This window comes from Cetorhinus maximus, chromosome 30 (assembly GCF_964194155.1).
Source record: "Cetorhinus maximus chromosome 30, sCetMax3.hap1.1, whole genome shotgun sequence".
Taxonomy (NCBI): Eukaryota; Metazoa; Chordata; class Chondrichthyes; order Lamniformes; family Cetorhinidae; genus Cetorhinus; species Cetorhinus maximus.
This window is the reverse complement of record NC_135908.1, coordinates 11900125-11921514: the sequence shown is the minus strand read 5'-3', so window position 1 is coordinate 11921514 and position 21390 is coordinate 11900125. Positions and strand designations below refer to the sequence as shown.

At 43.4% G+C, this 21390-nt stretch overlaps 1 protein-coding gene across 5 annotated transcripts in view; it reads right to left on the bottom strand.

Annotated features, from left to right (window-relative positions):
- LOC144670073 (dual oxidase 2-like) overlaps window positions 1–21390 on the bottom strand; it is a 120718-nt gene that overhangs the window by 93618 nt on the left and 5710 nt on the right. For 3 of the 5 annotated variants that reach the window (XM_078532464.1, XM_078532461.1, XM_078532465.1), the window contains exons 2-5: window positions 17296–17421; window positions 13586–13663; window positions 11693–11857; window positions 4052–4239 (exon numbers count right to left, since the gene is read on the bottom strand). In XM_078532464.1, coding sequence (XP_078388590.1) covers window positions 4052–4239; window positions 11693–11857; window positions 13586–13663; window positions 17296–17371 — 507 coding nt within the window. In that variant the 5' untranslated portion in view covers window positions 17372–17421. Of the gene's footprint in view, window positions 1–4051; window positions 4240–11692; window positions 11858–13585; window positions 13664–17295; window positions 17422–18712; window positions 18806–19435; window positions 19512–21390 lie in introns of those variants that run through there. The other 2 variants (XM_078532462.1, XM_078532463.1) reach the window with 2 other exon arrangements.

The window sequence follows — 21390 nt, the reverse complement described above, 5'->3', positions numbered from 1 at the left end:
ATTCCTGGTGTGACTTGAAGATCAGGGAGTCTCCCCATATTCCTCCCAATGTTAAAGTTCTGTTATCTTTACCATCAACACCGCCACCACCCCTCCCTTCCTGCCCCCACCTCTCACCTCAGCAAGGGTAAATCTATCCTTTTGAATTTGTTACTTTCAAACCTCAACTAAAAAAAAAGTCTAAATCATCATGTTGGGTTCCTACGACACGACACATCGTATGTCAAAATTTTATCTGTATTGCTGTTTTTAAAAGTGGACTTTTTGCTGGACCAAAAGGATAGCTGCTACAAGTCACCTGACCACAGGGTTGGCCCTTTGTCTGAGAGCCACCACGAGGAGTTTCAAAAACAAAAGAATTCTTTTCTCAGCATCTGGAATCACACACCTCATTGTAGAGACCCCTTGTAATATCAAAGACCAGGAGGCTTGCACTTCTAACCTCGTTATGCCTGGGGAGCTGCTGACAGACTCATATCACATGTGGGACTCTCCAGACCCACTTCAAAGGTATCCACAGGGATGTCATTTGCATCTGATAAGCTCACTTTGATAGTGGAGTCTATGGGTCTGCCTAGACAATGGCTTCCAAAACACCAGACCCTCAAAATGATGGTATCTCTTTCAACAGCTAATGACTGGGACATAATCAGCCCTGAAATCAAAGCCAATCCCAAGCACTGGATAAACATCCCTTTTTGAAATAATTGTGGAGAAGGAAGGTCACATGACTCCGGTGACCATTTTGAAATCCCTATATGCCTTTCAGTACTGAGAACTAGTCAGTCAGGTGTTTTAACAACCAACTGGTGACCCACCAAAAATCAGGCCCCTCCAGGCAGAACAACAGCCTGATCATCAAGCTGCTGGAAGATTTTAGTACCATCGCCCACAGAACCAACTCAGTCTCTGCGTACCTACTTCATCTTGCAATGTCAACACCAACTGGAAAGTGAAGACGACAACTTTGGTCTTCTGCCAGCTGAACTTGAATGTCTTCGTGAAAGAATTCTTCATTAGACCCTGACTTCCGACTCTGGAACTCATGTGAACTGATATTCATTTCTGTGGCTCTTGTACCTTAAAACTCCGATTCTCTATCCCCCCTTTACTGTGTGTGAGTGTGTATGTTTGGAGTGGGATGTTGCTGACACTCCTCCCCGGGTTTTGAATGTGAAAAATAAACTAACCTTCTGAGTTAATCCTCACTCGAGCTCGCTGTGGATTATTAATAAATTGGATCACAAAAACCGAGGGATTGGGAAAACACGCCATCGCATGTTTTAAAATCTAATCAAAACACCTTCTGCCTATGGACAGGTAATAAGAGAAAATCAGTGCAGTTCGTCTGTCTCTCTGCTGTCCGTCACAATCACAAGAGCTTAATCACCGACGTGGTCCTAAGATAAAATGTTGTTTTTTTCAGGCATTTTCAGATTAAACAAAGATATCTCAGAATAGAATTTACACAGTACATTATAACAGAATCATCTCTCTTATAGACTATCCTCTCACAGCACATGTAGATCTTATAATTAAGAATTCCGTAAGAGTTAGGACCCGTGATGTTTACAGACTGAGACTACGAAAGAGTTTTCTGGTCGGCGAGCGGGGGCAGGGCCCGCTAAATGATGCACGGTGATGCTGGGCGGGCGTCCCCATGTCACCGCACGTCATTTAGATTTTCAGTTCGGCGGGTGCCTGCCAGACTGCCAATGGCCTACTAAGGCCTGTTAAAAAAACTAATTGATATAATTAAATGAGCTGCCTGTCCAACCTTAAGATTAGCGGGCAGGTGAAGAGCCCAGGCGGCCTTCACATTTTTCATGGAACCTCATCCACGGGTGGGATGAGGTTTCATGAAGTGTTTAAAAATTCAATGAAAATTATTTTAAAAATTCACCGGCATGTCCCAGCTCATCTGACATGTTTTAAAAGTTTTTAGTTACTTTATTCAGATGTCTAAAAGTTAAACAAATCTCCCTAGGGCACCTCTGTGCCTCAGGGAGATTCCTGCGCCGCACAGGCCCGGACTCAGGGAATCCCGTCCCCTGCCCGCACAGGGAGTGCTCAGCGTTCCCGGGTGCGTGGGGCTTAATTGGCTTGCCCACGTAAAATGGTGGCGTGAACCCAATGGGGGGCGCCGATCAGGTTCGCGCTCGCTCCTGCCCACCCCCACACAACCCCACCGACAGTGGGCAATATTCAGCCCCACAAATTTCTTAATGGTTACAAGATAATACTTTATTACAAGCTTAAATCTTGGAATACATTATAATAATGTTTTGAATATTTGAGAATGCAAATACGAGATAAACTAATTCATCTAAATATAGTAAATACAAACCTCAAATCCACTTAGAGAATAAAATTAAGCGGGATATTCAAACACTTAAACTAGTTTTATACTTACAATCAAAAGTATGAACTGTCATTTTTGCTGGCTTTGACTCAGCTATGAGGAAACCTTTCTTAAGCTCTTGGCAAAATGATGTTTCCTTGACCTCTGAATAACTTGTTTAAGTTTGTAATATAAATAAAATCTGTTATGTTTGAATAACATGACTATTGTCTGTTTTATTTTTAGACTTTCTTTCCTTCAGCAATTCCTGAGAAGCCAAGCAACAATCCTTGAGAAGTAAAAAGCAGGTGCATGTTATTTGCTTAAGCACAGCTACCTGTCTGGTAAAGCTTGTTCTCAAGGCCTTTGTGTCTGTCTATGTGTGTGTGTGAAATTAATATGTATATATTTCGCACAGAGGATTTTTTAGCTGTCCTTCATTTGAGTTAAATTGTTAACCCTTTCATAGACTGAGCCAAATCCTTAACACCCAAACATTGCCCCCCAAAATAGATATCCCCGAAGCACAGACATCCTGGCTAAGGGACTGAACATTCAAAAAAGCATGTACCTTTAGTTTAGAATTTCATTTATGATGATGGATGTACCTTCTTTCAGCCCACTAACTATTTATTCAGTAATATTTAAAAATATGTTAAAATCTGTGCCTGTGACAGTGCAGCACTCCTTCAGTACTGCACTGAAGCGCCAGCCTAGATTTTGAGCTCAAGTCTCTAGACAGGAACCTGAGCCCATAAGCTTCTGACCCAGAGGAAAGAGTGCTACCAATTGAGCCACAGCTGAACATGCAGCCTGATTATAAAGGACTAGTCATGATACCACTGTAACAATGCTCTGATAAGGCTGCACATGTAGATGATGTCAAGTTTTGGTCACTGATTCAAACACAAGAGAGGCATTAACGCACTTAGAGATAATGCAGCAATAATGAGGTTGATCCTTAATGTGAGTAATCAATTCTAAGCAAAGACTTAAGAAACTTGGTCCCTTTAGCCTTGAAAGGAACTGACAAAGTCAAGATTTTACACACAGATGGCAAAGTGCAAAGAAAAGATTAATTAGAACATGACTTCAAAGTACAGTAAACATGACAGAAGGGGTCATATGTTCAAACAGCAAAAATGTCAAGACAGACCTTAGGAGATTTTTCATCAAACAGCATCAACACATGAAATGCACTGTAAGATGTGTGTTGGAGTCAAAAATCTTTTCAATCATTTAAGATACAACTAGGTGCTGTGATGGGAGGATTAGGCTAGAAAGTTTTTTTTTTAAACTGATGGATAAAGAATAATTGGTCAAATGGCTTCCCTCATCCCAAGTAACTTGTGCTTTTATGAAAATTGGTGTTTTAGTTGTTTTGTGTTTTCACTCTTTGACATTTGCAGCTTATTCTTCAGCGCAAGAGAGAAAGTTGCTGATGGGCTCCTGCCAACTGCTGCCCCATGAACAGCCACTAGCGGCAAAGAGCGCTTTGTCTTGTGATTTTCTCTTCTCCGAGTAGGAATCACTCCCCCCCCACCTACCTTCCCGGCCGACCCCCTACTGAAGGAAAGGCCGAGATTGGGAACTTGAGAATTGGAGAAGTGCATCTCCTACTTTTAAATCTGTTTCCTACAAAATTCAAAATTAGAAATGTGCATTATTTATTGGATCAACGAGTATGAAGCAACTTGTCACAAAGCATACCTGCAGTCGGGGGTTGTTTGGACTTTGGCCCGAGCTTGTTGTCCACTGACTTCGCTGGAATGGCAGCTGTACACTCCCTGTGCTGTTAGGGTCAAAAACCGGGTCTCCAGAAGGAACCTGAATGTTCAGGAATTCAGTGGGACAACCGGACCCAGTTACTTCCAGAATTTCGTCGATGACATGAAACCCTGAACAGTTTAAACAAAATAGAGAAAATTCATTGTACAAGTTCAGGAATATGAAACAAAAAAATCCTTCTGTTTATGAGGCAAACCCGAGCGTTTCTTCAATTAAAAACGTATAAACAACTACAGGGCGAGAATTTGTTTGGCTGCAACAAATGCAGTGATGTCGCAAGTATGAGTTATGAAGATTTCCTCTGTTCACTATTTCTGATGAAATCAAAGACATAATTATTGTTTCTATTGTTAGAGCATAGGAACTGCTAGATGAAAAAAGGTCAAGGCCCACCTAATCCACCACCTGATAGTCTCACAAAGCAATGACAATGTTGACTTAATGTTGACTAATCATAGCAATTGATCTCTATCAATGAGTCCACAACAGACACAGGCATGAGGTGAAGAAAATCCCCAATGGTGGGAAGCATAGGCCCAAAGTCACCTGTTCTTATTGAAAGCTACTGAAACATATAAGATTCTGAGGCAGTTTGACAAGGTGGACGCTGAAAGGAGATGTTTCTCCTTGTGGGGGAATCTAGAACTAGGGGGCGCAGCTTAAACATAAGGGGTCTTCCATTTGAGATGGAGATGAGGAGGAATTTCTTCTCTCGGAGACTCATTTGCATTTGGAATTCTCTCCCGCACTGAGCAGTGGAGGCTGAGTCATTGAATATATTCAAGGCTGAGTTAGACAGATTTCTGATCGGCAAGGGAGTCAAGGAGTTTGGGGGACAGGGAGGAAAAATAATTAATGCCACAATCGGATCAGACATGATCTTATTGAGCACAGGCTCAAGAGGTTGAATGGCCTACTCCTGCTGTTATTTCTTATGTATATTCCTCCCAAGCCCGCCAGACTTACCCCACATGTCATGTCTCAAATGACTCATGATTTACATCTCAAAATCTCATTTCCGAAAATAAATCTTAGCTAATTTGACTGACTCAGTATTCATTTCTTCCACCATCTCTCTAGGGAGTCAGTTTCCTAGATTCACTCGCTTAACGCTGGCCTAGTCAGCCATCCCCACGTCCCATGAATGAATTTTTTTAAAAATAACTACATTGCCACTTGTGTTGACCTTGAGCAAAACAAGATGCAGGTTTAACTCTCATTGCACTAGTTGTGTTAGATCATGGGATGGCAGGGTAGTGGGAGGGCATGGGCAAGATCGCACGCCTGGAAAGGAGCGTGTCCAAGTCTCTCCTACGCGCATGCCCAGGTAATCCAACACAATTGGGGCAGAATTTTATGGCCCGTCCCGCCTGCGGGATTTTCCGGTCCCGCCAAAGTCAATGGACTTTTGAACGGCTTGCCGCGTTTCCGGTTTCATCCCCACGGCGACGGGACCGTAAAATTCCACCCCTAGCTTTAGGAAATGGAAAAAAAATGTCCCCAAATTTTCAAAGGTCGATTCACGACATCGCTACCTTGTAGAAACGCTGACAATAAAATATGCTCATGTAAAAGAGATGGACAATATATTTAATACATTTTGTACAATATTCTGAAAGGATGTTTCCCCTTGTGGGACAAACTAGAACTAGGGGACACGGTTAAAAAAATAAACCGTGTCGCCTGCCAACGCAAGGTGGGCGCCGATGCCCACCTGAGCATGCACGCTAACCCACGCCTGTGCAGAACACCAGTGACGTAAGGAGACAGGAGCTGCTGAATGCTTCCAGCATTTTCTATTTTCGTTTCAGATTCGGCTCATTTAATGAAAAGGTTACCGATCCTGAGCACTTATTTCCTTAAGGCAAGGATCCATCGATCGGTTATTTATTTTGGTGCATTTTGATTTTGTGCCAGGGTATTCCAGTCTTTTTAATCCGAAAACATTCTACCCCTGCATGATACAAGAAAGTGAATCACGTTTGACAAGCATGACCTGTTTTCAGGAGACATATTGGGTATCCCATAGAACCCCTATGTTATAAATACTCATTTATAGCATATCTTATATTTCTCCACTAACGTCACTTGTCTTTAGTTCCAAGCATTTCACCCATGAGAAAGCAGTGTTTGGAGACTTGGTAGAAAAGGGTTAACTGATAACTTCTCTTTAAAGAACAGTAGAAGCAACGCAGAAGAGGTTTCATTCTCTACCACGTTTTATGCTCTGCTCCTGGCCACTGCCTACTCCGTCGCTCGTAATAGCATCACTGAGTAAAACAGTGCAACAGTGCATGCACGGCATTGGCAGAAAACACAGCCTTAAAAATAAGGTGTCTCCCATTTAAGACAGAGAGGAGGAGGAATTTTTTTCTCTCGGAGGGTCGTGAGTCTGTGGACTTCTCTTCCCCAGAGAGCGGTGGAGGCTGGGTCATTGAATATTTTAAAGGTAGATAGATTCTTGGTGGACAAGGGAGTTAAAGTTTATCGGGCGGAGGTCGAATGCATAGTTGAGGCCACAGTCAGATCAGCCATGATCTTACTAAATGGTGGAGCAGGCTTGAGGGGCCGAATGGCCTGCTCCTAATTTGTATGTTCTTTTTTTAATTCATTCAAGGGATGTAAGCTTCCCTGGCAGAGCCAGCATTTATTGCCCATCCCTAATTGCCCTTGAGAAGGCTGGTGGTGAGCTGCCTTCTTGAACCGCTGCAGTCCACGTGGTGTAGGTACACCCACAGTGCTGTTAGGGAGGGAGTTCCAGGATTTTGACCCAGCGACAGTAAAGGAATGCCAGACCAGATAAGGACAGCAAATTTCCTTCCCTAACCGACATTAGTGAACCAGATGGGTTTTTACGACAATCGACAACGGTTTCATGGTCATCATTAGACTGTTAATTCCAGGTTTCATCTGACCGTGGTGGGTTTCAAACCCAGAGCATTACCCTGGGTGGCTAAATTACTAGTGCAGCAACAATACCACTCAGCCGCTGCCTCCCTCAAACAAAATTTGACAACTAATCACAGAAAGAGATCTTAGGGCAGAAGACCCAAAGCTTGGTCAAAGTAATAGATTTTGAGGAGTGTCCTAAAAGAGGAAAGAGAGTTGAAAGGTGGAATGGCTTTGGGAGTGAATTCCAGAGCTTAGGGCCCAGGCAGCTTGAGGTGCTGATAGAGGAGCAATTAAATTTGAGAATCGGTTACACTCAAGGTAAATTTCAGCCCTTAAGCACGAACTACGAAGTAGAAAAGAGTCACAAGGAGAACATGGCTGCATACGAGCAGCGTGTTTCCTTCTCCGAAGTGGAGTGATGTACCATCCAGGTTTCTCATGTCAGCTTTTCAGCTTTCACGCTCGTTCTTTTCTATATTAATTACTGGGTTTGTTCAATTGCAGCACAAATTTACCACCGCCAATTTTACTCTCACAACCTCAGGGTTTCCCAGTCTGATGACCAGCTTTTAAGTAACAACACCGTCAGAAGCTTTGGCCTCTCCACTGCAGCTCAACTTTTTCAATTTTCTATCTCTGACAGTTTCCATCCCAGTGGGTGTTTATTCATTGAGTTATGCTGCACGAAAATTAATGCACAGATACCGAACCCCATTTAAACTGCGGCAGAAACAGTAACCTGATGATAGTGTGGCGAGTGATCTATCACGCTAGATTAAGACTTTACACTGATCAGAGCTGGGTCGTTGAATCCCACTGCTGGAAGATTATTTGAGTGTGGTACACTCCTGAGTGATAACACTGTGCGAACCCCTATAAACCCGGATTTATAATATAGATATATATATATATCTAATTTATTAGCCCCTAGCCAAGCTGTTCCAGTACAGCTACAACATTGACATCTACCCAGAAATGTAGAAAATTGCCCAGGTATGTCCTATACCCAAAACTCAGGACAAATCCAACTCAGCCAATTACTGCCCCATCAGTGCACTCTCCATCATCAGTCAAGTAATGGGAGGAAGGAAATCTGACATTCTCACCCACTCTGGCTAGATGTGACTCCAATGGAAGGAGCCATCAACAGTGCTATCAAGTGGCACTTGCTTAGAAATACCCTGCTCACTAACACTCAGTTTGGGTTCTGACAGGGTCACTCAGCTCCTGACCTCATTACAGCCTTGGTTCAAACATGGACCAAAGAGCTGAACTCCAGAGGTGAGGTGAAAGTGACTGTCCTTGGCATTAAGGCCACATTTGACCGAGTGTGGCGTCAAGGAGCCCAAGCATAACTGGAGTCAAAGGGAATCAGGGGGAAAACTCAGCTGGTTGGAGTCATACCTAGCACAAAGGAAGATCACAGAATCACACAGTGCTGAAGAGGCCCTTTGGCCCATCAAGTCTGCACCGACACGTGAGAAACACCTGATCTACCTACCTAATCCCATTTACCAGCACTTGGCCCATAGCCTTGAATGTTATGACGTGCCAAGTGCTCATCCAGGTATTTTTTAAAGGGTGTGAGGCAACCCGCCTCCACCACCCTCCCAGGCAGCGCGTTCCAGACCATCACTACCCTCTGGGTAAAGAGGTTTTTCCTCACATCTCCCCTAAACCTCCTGCCCCTCACCTTGAACTTGTGTCCCCTTGTGATTGACCCTTCAACTAAGGGGAATAGCTGCTCTCCATCCACCCTGTCCATGCCCCTCATAATCTTGATCAGGTTACCCCTCAGTCTTCTCTGCTCCAACGAAAACGACCCAAGTCTATCCAACCTCTCTTCATAACTTAAATGTTTCATTCCAGGCAACATCCTGGTGAATCTCCTCTGCACCCCCTCCAGTGCAATCACATCCTTCCTATAGTGTGGCGACCAGAACTGCACACAATACTCCTGCTGTGGCCTCACCAAGATTCTATACAACTCCAACATGACCTCCCTACTTTTGTAATCTATGCCTCAATTGATAAAGGCAAATGTCCCATATGCCTTTTTCACCACCCCTCTAATATGCCCTTCCGCCTTCAGAGATCTATGGACACACATGCCAAGGTCCCTTTGTTCCTCAGAACTTCTTAGTGTCATGCCGTTCATCAAATACTTCCTTGTCAAATTACTCCTTCCAAAGTGTATCACCTCACACTTTTCAGGGTTAAATTCCATCATCCACTTATCTGCCCATTTGACTATCCCGTCTATATCTTCCTGGAGCCCAAGACACTCATCCTCACCTGGCCAATCTTTGTGTCATCTGCAAACTTACTAATCCTAGCCCCCCACGTAGTTGGTTTTGGTTTTTGGGGGTCAGGCGTCTCAGTTCCAGGACATCACTGCAGGAGTTCCTCAGGGTCGTGTCCTAGGCTCAACCATCTTCAGCTGTTTCATCAATGACCTTCCTTTCATCAAAAGCTCAGAAGCGAGGATGTTCGCTGATGATTGCACAATGTTCAGCACTATTCGCGACTCCTCAGATACTGAAGCAGTCCACGTTCAATTGCAGCAAGAACTGGACAACATCCAGACATGGGCTGATAAGTGGCAAGTAACATTCGTGTCACACAAGTGCCAGGCAATGACCATCTCCAACAAGGGAGAATCTAACCGTCGCCCCTTGACATTCAATGGCACCACCATTGCTGAATCTCCCACTATCAACATCCTGGGGGGGTTACCATTGACCAGAAACTGAACTGGACTAGCCATATAAATACTCTGGCTACAAGAGCAGGTCAAAAGCTAGGAATCCTGCGACAAGTAACTCATTTCTTGACTCCCCAAAGCCTGTTCACAATCTACAAGGCACAAGTCAGGAGTGTGATGGATTGCTCTCTTCTTGTCTGGATGAGTGCAGTTCCAACAACACTCAAGAAGCTTGACACCATCCAGAACAAAGCAGCTCGCTTGATTGGCACCCCCTTCCACAAACATTCACTCCCTTCAGCACCATGCACAGTGGCAGCAGTGTGTACCATCTACAAGATGTACTGCAGAAACTGAGCAAGGCTCCTTAAATAGCACCTTCCAAACCCACGACCGCTACCGCCTAGAAGGATAAGGGCAGCAGATGGGAAGACCATCACCTGGAAGTTCCCCTCCAAGCTACTCACCATCCTGACTTGGAAATACATTGCTGTTCCAACATCCTGGAACTCCCTCCCTAACAGCACAATGGGTGTACATATGCCACACAGACTGTAGCGGTTCAAAAAGGCAGCTCACCATTACCTTCTCTAGGGCAAATAGGGATGGCCAATAAACTCTGGCCTAGCCAGCGATGCCCACATCCTGTAAATTATTTTTTTTAAATTGTGCCTGTGAAGCACCTTGGGGTGGTTTACTTGAACGGTGCAAATGCTGTGCCGGAACACTTTACGGGCCATGAGATACAATTGAAATATAGTCACTGGTGTAATATGGTAAGCACACATTTGATAGGGTTGGCTGAACAGGGTTGAGAGGAAGCTTGTATCGTGGATAAATACTGGCCTGGGTCAGTTGGGCTGAATGCTGCTAGGGGAAAATCAGATGATTTAGGGGAGGGGATGGCACAGTGGCAATGTCACTGGCTGAGTAACCCAAAGGCCCAGGCAAATGCCCTGGGACTACAGCAGCTGGTAGAATTCAAATGCATTTAATGAATTAATCTGGAATATAAAGCTAGTCTCAATAATTGTGACCATGAAACGATCATCAATTGCTGTAAAAACCCATCTAGTTCACTAATGTCCTTTAGGGAAGGAAATCTGACACCCTTACCCACTCTGGCTAGATGTGACTCCAACGTGGTTGACTCTTAACTGCCCTAGCAATCTGCCAAGTTTGTGTTTCTATGCTGTAAATTCTTTATGAGATAGGCACTAGCAAATCAGCAGCCCCTGTTACATCGCATCCAATTTGCTTTCCCGTTGAAGTCATGGACATTTTACACTGTCTTGGAGCTTGTTACCTTACTCAAGAACACGTCTAAGTAGTAGTTCATGTGAAATGAATTCTTTTCAAGAGCAGAGTTGTTCATTGGAAAATACAGCTCTAAGCACATTGTACGCAGATCAAGTCATCCAGTGAATAACAAGCTAAATTGCACAACAAGCTAAGCAGAAATTGCAGCCAGAAAACTAGGAAAACTGGTCCGAATACTTGTAGAAAAAGTGCACGTGTGAAATGTGGATGCCAGAAGACTGAAATAAAAACAGAAAATGCTAGAAAGTAAAGGACGCTTGCTGATATGGTTTTCCTTGTGTAGTCATAGTTTAAGATATGAAGTTGTGATTTTTATATGTTGTTCTTTTATACCTTTTGCCATTATACTCCGTGAATAGAGATGCAGGTGGTTAGTGGTTGAAGAAAGCATTACAAATTGACTGACCAGATTGTGATCAATCTCTGTCTTCACTCCAGACGTAGTGCCACCTTAGGAGGTAATACAACACCACTGTGTTGCATTTATGTGGCACCTTTAATGTAATAAAACATCCTGAGCTGCTTCACAGGAATGCAATCCAACACTCAGTAAGTCAGGGAGCATGATTTTGAGTTTATTTTGCGAGGCATTTCACTGAGAAAATGCAAGAATTCCACAGAAGCCCCCAAGATTCAAGCCAGCTTACCAAAGTAAACAAACAGCACAGTTCTGTTTCTGTCACAGGGTATTCCCGACATTCCCTGCATTGCCACATTGCTGATGCTCCGGGGATTTGGTAACTCCGGTTCCTGTATAGCTTCGAGAACTCCGTCAGCATAATTGGCAGGTAGCAGACGTACAAAGGGAGCACCTGGATGGAATACAGCAAGGCAACATTTTTTTGACAAATCCCTTCAAAACAAACTTCATAAAGCTCCAGCGAGCATTATACTGGAACTGAGAGGTTATAATTAACAGGGAGGGCTGAACAGATTGAAAAGAGAAGGCTGACAGGTGACCCATAGAGGTCCTTAAAACTATGAAAGAATTTGATAGGGCGGACGTAGAGATGTTTCCACTTGCGGGGATGACCAAAACTACCCGCCATAAATGTAGAATCATCACTAATAAATCTAATGGGGAATTTGAGAGAAATGTTTTTACCCAGAGAGTCAATGGAATGTGGAACTCGCTATCACATGGGGTAGTTGAGGCAAATAACATAAGGGGGGTGGGGTGGGGGGGTCACATAAGTACAAGAGGGAGAAATGAATAGAAGGGTATGCTGATAGTTGAGATGAAGTAGGGTGGGAGGAAGCTCATGTGAAGCATTGACCAGGTGGGTCCGATGGCCTGCTTCTGTGCTGTAAAATTCTATACAAATTCTTTTATTATTGAGTGACTCAATTGACATTCAGCATTTCTAAGTCTTACTTCCTTCTACCTTTCCTCCGCTGTGCATTTATTCAAATGGTGTGCTATTTTGAGGTACTGAATATTCTGTTTCACTTTTGAAGCAGGTGAGTCTAAATCAAAATCCCCAAATTTTCTTCTTTTTCCTCCTCTCCAGGAGGCGCTGCAGGTCCGGGAAAACTTTGGGCCAAGCCCAATTTTGTTCTCACTCAACCGATCGCATCAGCGCTTCCAGCGGGGACTGTTGTATAGAAGAAAGAGCACTTGGTTCAAGTGTGCTTCGTCCAAAGGCAGATCCTTGGTTCATTGTCCGCTGATGTTTCAGGCCGGGCTGTTTTCTTGGCTGTTTTTGTCAGTGGGTATTTGCCATTGCCTCCCATTCTCAGGGGCAAGGGCGAGAAGGCAGGTCCCAAGTCTACCTCAGCTGGAACGGGAATCAAACCCACGCACTTAGCATTAATCTGAATCACACGGTGGCCAACTGAGCTAACTGGCACCTCCAGAAGACCATGGGGACAAAAATGGTTTGCCAACAGGCTCTTAGTGAATTGGGCGGCCGGTTTTCTCACCACGCCCAATCTTCTTTCCACTGAAGTTCACAGGACGATAGTTCAGACTCCTTTCAGGGATACGTCTCCTAATCTCACTGTTGCCTTTACTTGGATTAAAAGTAAAAAAAAAATATCTTGGCAATATTTTCCAAGTCAAAAGAAAGTAAAAACTGGCACGATGGAAAATGGGCTGCCAATTCGCTATCAGTCCATTTTGCACTGTTGGCATAGACTAGTTTCACTCCCTAAAAACCAACTGCAGCTCTCTAACACTCCCCCTGTTGAAATCAACAGATTTAGCGAAAACAAGGAAATGAAGCTGGAACTCATCCTCCATCTGTGTGTTTTAGTGACAGACTGCTGACCTCCATTGGAAGGACTAAATATAGAGTAATACGGCATAGAAGGCCATTTGGCCCATCATGCTTGTGCCAGCAATTCTATTCACCATCAGTGTAAAACTACTAGATATTTTCACATATGTTTCCAGTGACAGACAAAAGGAACAAGTTTGGGTGCGTTCCAATTGGATTCAATTTTCACTTTGATTTAACAAACTCTTTATCGCACAGTCATGCACGATGGTGATAGTTATTTATTCAAGCCTGTATTATGAGTCAAAACAAATCTCTTACCCACTGTACCCCTGCTGTGATGTGCTAGATTGTTGTACCATCCATCATATCGTTGAATCTCCCAGTTTAACACAGCACCTAAACCAAAACGAAACTGTATGATCAAAGTTGAAATGATCCTTTTCAATAATAACAAAAACAGAAAATGCTGGAAAAACTCAGCAGGTCTAACAGTATCTGTGGAGAGAAAAACAGAGTTAATTAATAGAGTCCGTATGACTCTTCTCTTTTGTTTCAAGTTTCCAACATCTGCAGTATTTTGCTTTTCAATAATACGTTGCTCAGGTTTTCATTGTTAATAGAATTAAAATTGAACCAACAAATGGTAATTACTAATATGCTTTCTATTTGTTCATCTGATGTGGACATCATTGGCAAGGCCAGCATTTATTGTCCATCCCTGATTGCCCTTGAGGTGGTGGTGGTGGTGAGTAACCTTCTTGAACTGTTGCTGTCCCTGTGGTGAAGGTGTAACCTGCAGTGCTGTTAGGAAGGGTTTTCCAGGATTTTCACCCGGCAATAATGAAAGAACCGTGATGTGGTACCAAGTCAGGATGGTGTGTGGAGGCAAGCTTGCAGGTGGTGGCGTTCCCACGTGTCTGCTGCCCTTGTCCTTCTATATGGCAGAGATTGCGGGTTTGGAAGGAGCTTTCGAATGAGTCCTGGCGATTTGCCGCAGTTGATCTTGTGGATGGTACACGCTGCTGCCACTGTGCAACCATAGTGAAGGGAGTGAACACAATTAGTTGACCAAACTATTCGACTTGCTAACCTTTAGTGTAAACAAAAAACAAAACATTTAAAAGTTTCCATTTCATGTTATCCTCCTTCAGATTCATAAGCTTTAATGTTACATTGCACCACTTTGGGGTAGATTTTTGCCTTCGCCAGATGAGTTGCAATTTGATGACAATCCATCGAAATCAATGTAATGAAGATCAGGTCATATAAGCATCAGCCTATCTGTTCCACCAGATTAGAACCAGACAGTGAAGATGAAAGTCTAGCCCAATGTACATAAAAATTGATCTCAGTTTTTCTTAGCTGGTAGCCAGATGCTAAAAGTATAATTCAAGAAAGAAACCATGGCATTAAAACTGGACCCATCCTTTCATACTTCTTAAAATGCTTCAAACGAGGAGTTAGGATTTGGAGATCAGTGATTATTGTTAGTTGGCAACAGCAGCAGCTACTCTACACCAGATACAGCACACAATCATCAAGACTTCCCTCTCTATCGCCTACAACAATAAATTCAATCCTATGATCTAATCCCCAATGCATCTCCAATGCCACGCTTCTCTTTTGAGGGCAAAACCATTAGCCATCTCTATTGCACGGTCTCAAACTCCCTCCATGACCCTCCTTTGGTCACTTCTCTTCCCATCTCCTGAAGCCTATCCTTTGCACTGTCCATTGGCGGTCTGTCCCAATTCTTCTACCTCTGCTCGCTCTTGTCTATATGACAGCTCAGGCCAAGGGCCTCTCCCAGAAACATTAGCTTAGCTTTTTGGCTGATGAACCTGTCTAGCATTTCCATTTTTTAAAAAATCCTACCGTCACTCTGCGTCGATTAGCAATAGTAATTCAAGATCTTAAAGAAGTGAACTTCTTGGAGAAGGCAGACCAATGAATGGATGCCTGTCAGGTCAAGTTGTACCTGATGGGCTACAAAACCAGCCTTCATCTTCAGCTTTGACACAGTCTTCTGCCGTCAGTGGAAGATGCAGCAGAAAACAAAATAATGTCGGAGTAATTCAACCGAGACACGTCACTCAACACTCAAAGTTTTTTTTTACATTTTCTCCAAATTGCTGAGGGCAACCTTGGGATTTGCCGTTAAGTGACATGTTTATTTTCTCATTCTATCACCCATCCTGAGCTGATTTGTGAGAAATGCTTAAACTATTTAGTTCCAAGTCGCAGAGCTTTACAGTTTTAGGGAACACCTCAATAATGTGGTTGCCATGGTACTGTTGTGATGCAGGAGAAGGATGTGATTACAAAACTGCTTTAAGCAGCCTGGAAAACTTAGAGCAGCTCGGGACACGGAACATATTTGCTCTCAGCCGTGTCCATGGTCACAGCGTTGCAAGCTCAACTCTGCACTCCCCTACCCTGGACTATTCCTACTGCATATCAATAGACACATTCCCCAAGCCCTCCTAACCCATAATTAAAAGCTGCCTGGCAACACAGAAACCTAAAGCTTGATCAAAAACCCAAGCAATAGGGCATTTAACCCTGTTTTCACCGTGAGCACTTTGATGCTTGCATTGGGAAAGTGTTCTCTTTTCCAGCGCTATAACTTCATCTTAACACAAAATAAAACACAAAAAGTAACACAATAAAATACTTAAGATGCAACCAAGGAGAGAAATAAGTCCACAGGCAACCTCCTTCGATGTAAAGGTATATAATTCATGCGCCATGTAATTCATATTTACTACAGCCCATGGCTGGTGAACAAATACTGAAATGAATACATAAAGGCAGTGGCATTTCAAACAATATAGGAAGATCTCACTGAAACGTCGTACAGAAGGACCTGCATTTGTATAGCGCCTTTCACGATCTCAGGGCATTCTGAAAGTGCATTATAGCCAATGAAATACTTCCAAAGTATAATGTATGGAAGTACAGCAACCAATTTGGGCATAGCAAGCTCCCACGAGCAGCAATGTCATAATGACCAGATAATATCTTTTAGTGGCATGTTTGAGGAATAAGTACTGACCAGAACACTGGGGAGACCTCCCCTGCTCAAATAGCATCATAGGGTCTTTAACATTCACCTGATGGGGCAGATGGAGCCTCAGTTTAACGTTTCATCCAAGAAACAGCAGCTGCAATAGCGCGGCACTCCTACAGTCCTGCACTAGAGTGTCAGCCCGGGTTTCAACTCTCAGGAGTGGGACTTGTACCCACAACTTTCTGATCTAGAGGTGGGAGCTAAGCCGCAACTGACATGTTGCATTTCCTTTTAATACTATTTTCTGTAGCTTGGACGTGTCGAGTGCCAGGTGCCATTCATTGGCATCTTACCAGGGTGGTTCAGTCAGCAGTTTTGAGGTGATTTCTGGATGGTTCTTCTCTTTTGTTTTAATCTCCACTGTCACGTAGGTGTTCATCAGTTCCCTTTCCCCTACACTTCTATTACTACCACCAACAGGTTTCCCAATAGAAATTGCCCAAAACGTGAGCTTCTTGGAGAGGGCAGACCAATGAATGGATGCCTGTCAGGTCAAGTTGTACCTGATGTGTTCTGTGCTCACATCTCATCCTCATCTGTAGACAAAGGTGCACATTACTGCAGCTTCTTGACGCCAAAAATTTGCAAGTTGCATGAAAATCTGCAAGAATTTTGCTGTCACGATTCTGTGCTTCAATTATCTGCGTTTCCTTTAAATTTCGCCTATGTGCAACTTTCTGTGCCCAGCACTCTAGGCTAACTCCCTGCAGATATACAAATCTGCCCCTGGAGCTGTGAATAATGATGACCCTGTAAAAGGGCTATTCCAGCTGGATTTACATAGGTTCCTCAGGACATATGCAAGAAGACATAATTGCTCATGCATTATTTAATCAGGTCTATGACACAGACGTCTTATTCTTTGGGGGTCCTTTATTTGAAAGTATGTCAGCAATAAATGTCACCATTTTTATTGCACAAGTTCCATCTCTAAACTACATTTGCAGTATTAACTTACTCGTCAATGAAGGGCAACACAGTAACAGAGTCCAGGAAATGGCCGGCGGTATTAAATTATTCCATACTGTCTTCATCTTCCAACTTCAAAGTTGAAACCTGTGGAATTTGGAAACTCCACCTTGACCTGTGAACCACAGTAAAGAAATAAACATGGAAAAGGTGTTAACGTGTAACATGCGTAGAATTTGCTGCTGCTGCTTTAAATGCGACAACATGAAAACTGTCACCAATGCAATTCAATTTGTGAAGCGACAGGGATACCACAGTTCTGGTCAACATATATACTGTATCATAGAGAGGATATAGCAGCACTGGAGAAGGTGCAAAACAGAATGACAAGGGTGACACCAGAACTGTCAACTCGTAACCACCAGCAAAGACTGAACAGGCTGGGGCTCTTTTCTCTTGGAAAACGTAAACTGAGGTGTGATCTGATAGAGTTCTTGAAAATTATGAAAGTGTTTGATATGGTAGACAGTGAGAAGGTGCCTCCACTCGTAGGGGAGTCCAAAACTAGAGAACAAAAATAGGAGATAGTCACTAATAAATCTGACAATTCAGGAGGAACTGCTTTCCCCTGGCAGAGAGTGGCAAAAATGTGGAACGTGCTGCCCTAAGGAGCAGTTAAGGTGAAAAGCAATGGTGTATTAAGATATGAAGAAGATGGGGGGGGTGGTGGGGAAAGAGGAGGCGTTGACCACTTGGGCTGTATGACCTTATTAGGGGGAAGAAAGTAAGAAAGAATTTATGGTAAGGGAGAATTTATTGAAAAGGAATGAATGACTTTAAATCTCCAGGCAACCAGGGCTACCAAGCACATTGGCAGTTAAAGGTTACCAGATGAACCTTGCACAGCCTTAGGGCCTGCAAACAACAGAAAGGCCTTGGGAGCCGGACTGCAGTCAGACCATTGGCAATAACAACTAAGATTAAGTGTGCTCTTCAACAGATAGGGGAAGAACAGATGGTCCTAGTTTAGGTAGGAGGGAAGGTCTCTGCCTGGGTGAAAAATAGGGACATACGATGCATGTACCTGTTACCAAAGACTTGTCTGTTTAATGTAAACCTATATGTTGACAAGATCAGAATCTGGAAACTGTTCTTGTGTGTGACCAATAATGTATAAATATGGTGAACACTTGTAATTTAGCAGAGTGCTATCTCAAGCTGCATTGAGATTGTTCTCCCCTTGCAATTGCTCGAATAAACGATCGTGACCTGTACCTGAGACTCCTGTGCCAATGTGCTTGGTAGCCTTGGTTTGTCAAAGTGACCACAACAACCTATATCTGTGCTGTGCTCATCGGACTAAATCATGTGAAATGACCACGAGAGCCCACTGTCTATCACTGTCATTTACTGGCGAAACGAGATCTTGCCAAGGTATTGAAGATCTAAGATCAAACAAGACATACCCTCTTCAAAGAACACTTCACGAACACAGGTTCCCTTTTTTTAGATGTAATATATCTTGGAAACCAGATAGCACCTGATACCCCATTCATGATCTGTGACATTGATTTACAGAGAAATAACAGAATAGGCAGTCAGCTCATCAAATTAATGCTTACATTAGCCTCCTCCAAGCCTACTTCATGTAACGTTATCTACATAGCCTTCCAGTACCTTCTCTTCTACGTACTCATTTAGCTTCCCTTGAAGACATCTTTGACATTTACTTCAGCTACTACATATTCTAATCACTCTGGGGAAAGAGGTTTCTCCTGATTTCCCCAGTGGATTTATTGGTGACTACCTTATATTTATGGTCCCTGCTTTGGGCTTCCCCAACGTGTAAAAATATCCTCTCCAGTTCCACTCTATCAAACCTCTTTATAATTTTAAAGACCTCTATTAGGTCATCCCTCTCTTTTCTAGAGAAAAGGGTCCTTGCCTATTTAGTGTTTCCGGCAGTTTTCACCACTCACTTCTGGTATCACCTTAGTAGGAAAGTAGTCTTATCTCTAAGCAACAGAGTAACAATTACAATATAAACATCGTTCAGGATTAAAGGTTAACATAAATAAAGAATTTCCATTGCTTTTTATATATTGGCCTTTAGGTTGGAATTTTCTGGCTCTTTCCGCCAGTGGAATCTTTTGGACGCACTAAAGTCAAAAGGCGGTTGAGTGACTCACCGTATCTGCCGCAGGGAAACCCACCACGTCGGGGCCATTAAATCCCAGCCTTAGATCTGCCTTTATCTCCTTGCAGAGCTATCCAATCCTGCTCAGTATCTTCTCCGTGTGAACCTGGATCCAAAGCCCACCATTCGGTCTATTCACCCGTGGTCAGAACCCATTAACAACCAATCATTTCCGTTCCTCAGAATCCCGATAATAGATTTTCTATAAGTATCACTATCCTCAACAGATGATGAGGCTTTCTAGGCTGTTGAATTATGTCAGAGCTACCCAGTGCCATCATTCCCGAAAATGGTTGCTGCCAAAATCATCTTTGGGACTTATTTAGTATCCAGCCTTGTCTCGTTATTGTTGACAGTTGCACTTGCCCCGTGGCGGCTCACCACAATATTTAATGTGTCCATCACCGGTATTGCCATTTACCTGATGCCATGTTGGCATCAGAGCCTGTTTGATGGCACCCGGTATAATCATAAATCCATACTTTCCATTCGGTGCGGCCAGCTCTGCAGCCAACTGTTTGTTTTCAGTGTCAATATTACAGCAAACTCCAAACCTATGCCCTTCCTTACTAAAGTGTCCTCTCACTGAGGTATGAATTTGTATTATCACCTTCTCAAAAGTCAAAAGGTCCTGACTTTGAGAGTGGTCGTTAAAGGTTAAAGCACTCAGTAAAGAAAGAACATACATATTTCTATAGCATCTTTCACCACCACAGGACATCCCAAAGATCTTTGCACTTATTTAAGTTCTTCTGCACACTTTTGTGTGAGGGGCTAAGACCTCGCCCTGTATTTTTTCTTATAAAATATGTAGAAATAAGCTCATTCAGAGGAGTGCTATCTTGAAAAATTTCAAACTGGACAAAGCCCTAAAATGGCTGAATCTATGTCTGTCTGTGGCCCTGAACAAAAGGGGTTACCTGGCAGTATCGGGGAAACTCGCATATCATTATCTCTGAAGAGCCACTAATGACCCCATGTGGACTGTACAGGCTAAATTCAAATTGAGCTATACAAAGGCCATTTGCATTTCATACCCAAGGCTGGCAAATAGGAGTCTGCTCGTCAGCTAAGACAAAGGGCCCCACAACCTTCCTTTCAGTTATTAATAGTTGAGACGTTTAACATCTCAGGGGCCCACATGAGGGATACACATCCTTTGTCAAAAACAGTCTGGAGAGGGTCTCTGGCATGTGGAGCCAGTAATATTGCCTTGTTGAACTGCAAAGCCTCAGGTTGGAATTTTCCAGCCCCTCACACCGGTGGGATCTTCCAGTCCTGCTGATGTGAATGGAGATTTCAATGGCTCACCGAACTAGCCACGGGGGTAACCTGCTGCGGTGGAACCCACTGCCGAGGGGCTGGAAAGTTCTGACCTCAGTTTATCATCTGACTAGCAGCCTCACAAACAAGGAGCTCTGGCCCAGTTTGGACACCTGGCCCCCACTACTCTGCTTCTGCTGGAAATTCTGTTCTATCACCTACAAGACTGATTCACCTCTTCATGCCTATCTCATCATGTGAAGTCAACACCACCAGAAAAGTGAAGCATCAGTTTTCAACCCACCAACCTCCATAAAGGATTACCTCTTTGATTCTGGAGTCTGGAACCCACATGAAACAATATTTGTTTGATTATATTTCTTTTCTCTGTGGTCTATGCCCTGTAAATCTTTCTTTTCCTTATTCCTCTTTCCCTGTATGAATGGAAAGGCAACAACGTCGTGATCCTCCTCCTGCATTTTGAGTGTGCAAATAAACTAATCCTTTGAGTTCATCCTATCTTGAGTTTGCTGTGGGGTTATTAATAGAAAATTGGATCACACCAAAACCGAGGTTTAGGGAAACATGCCGCTGCTTATAAAGGGGGAAGCAAATCACAAACACCTTTCTGTTTATGGATGGGTGACAAGGGGAAAAAAGTGCTGTTTAAATTAACCCCCCCCC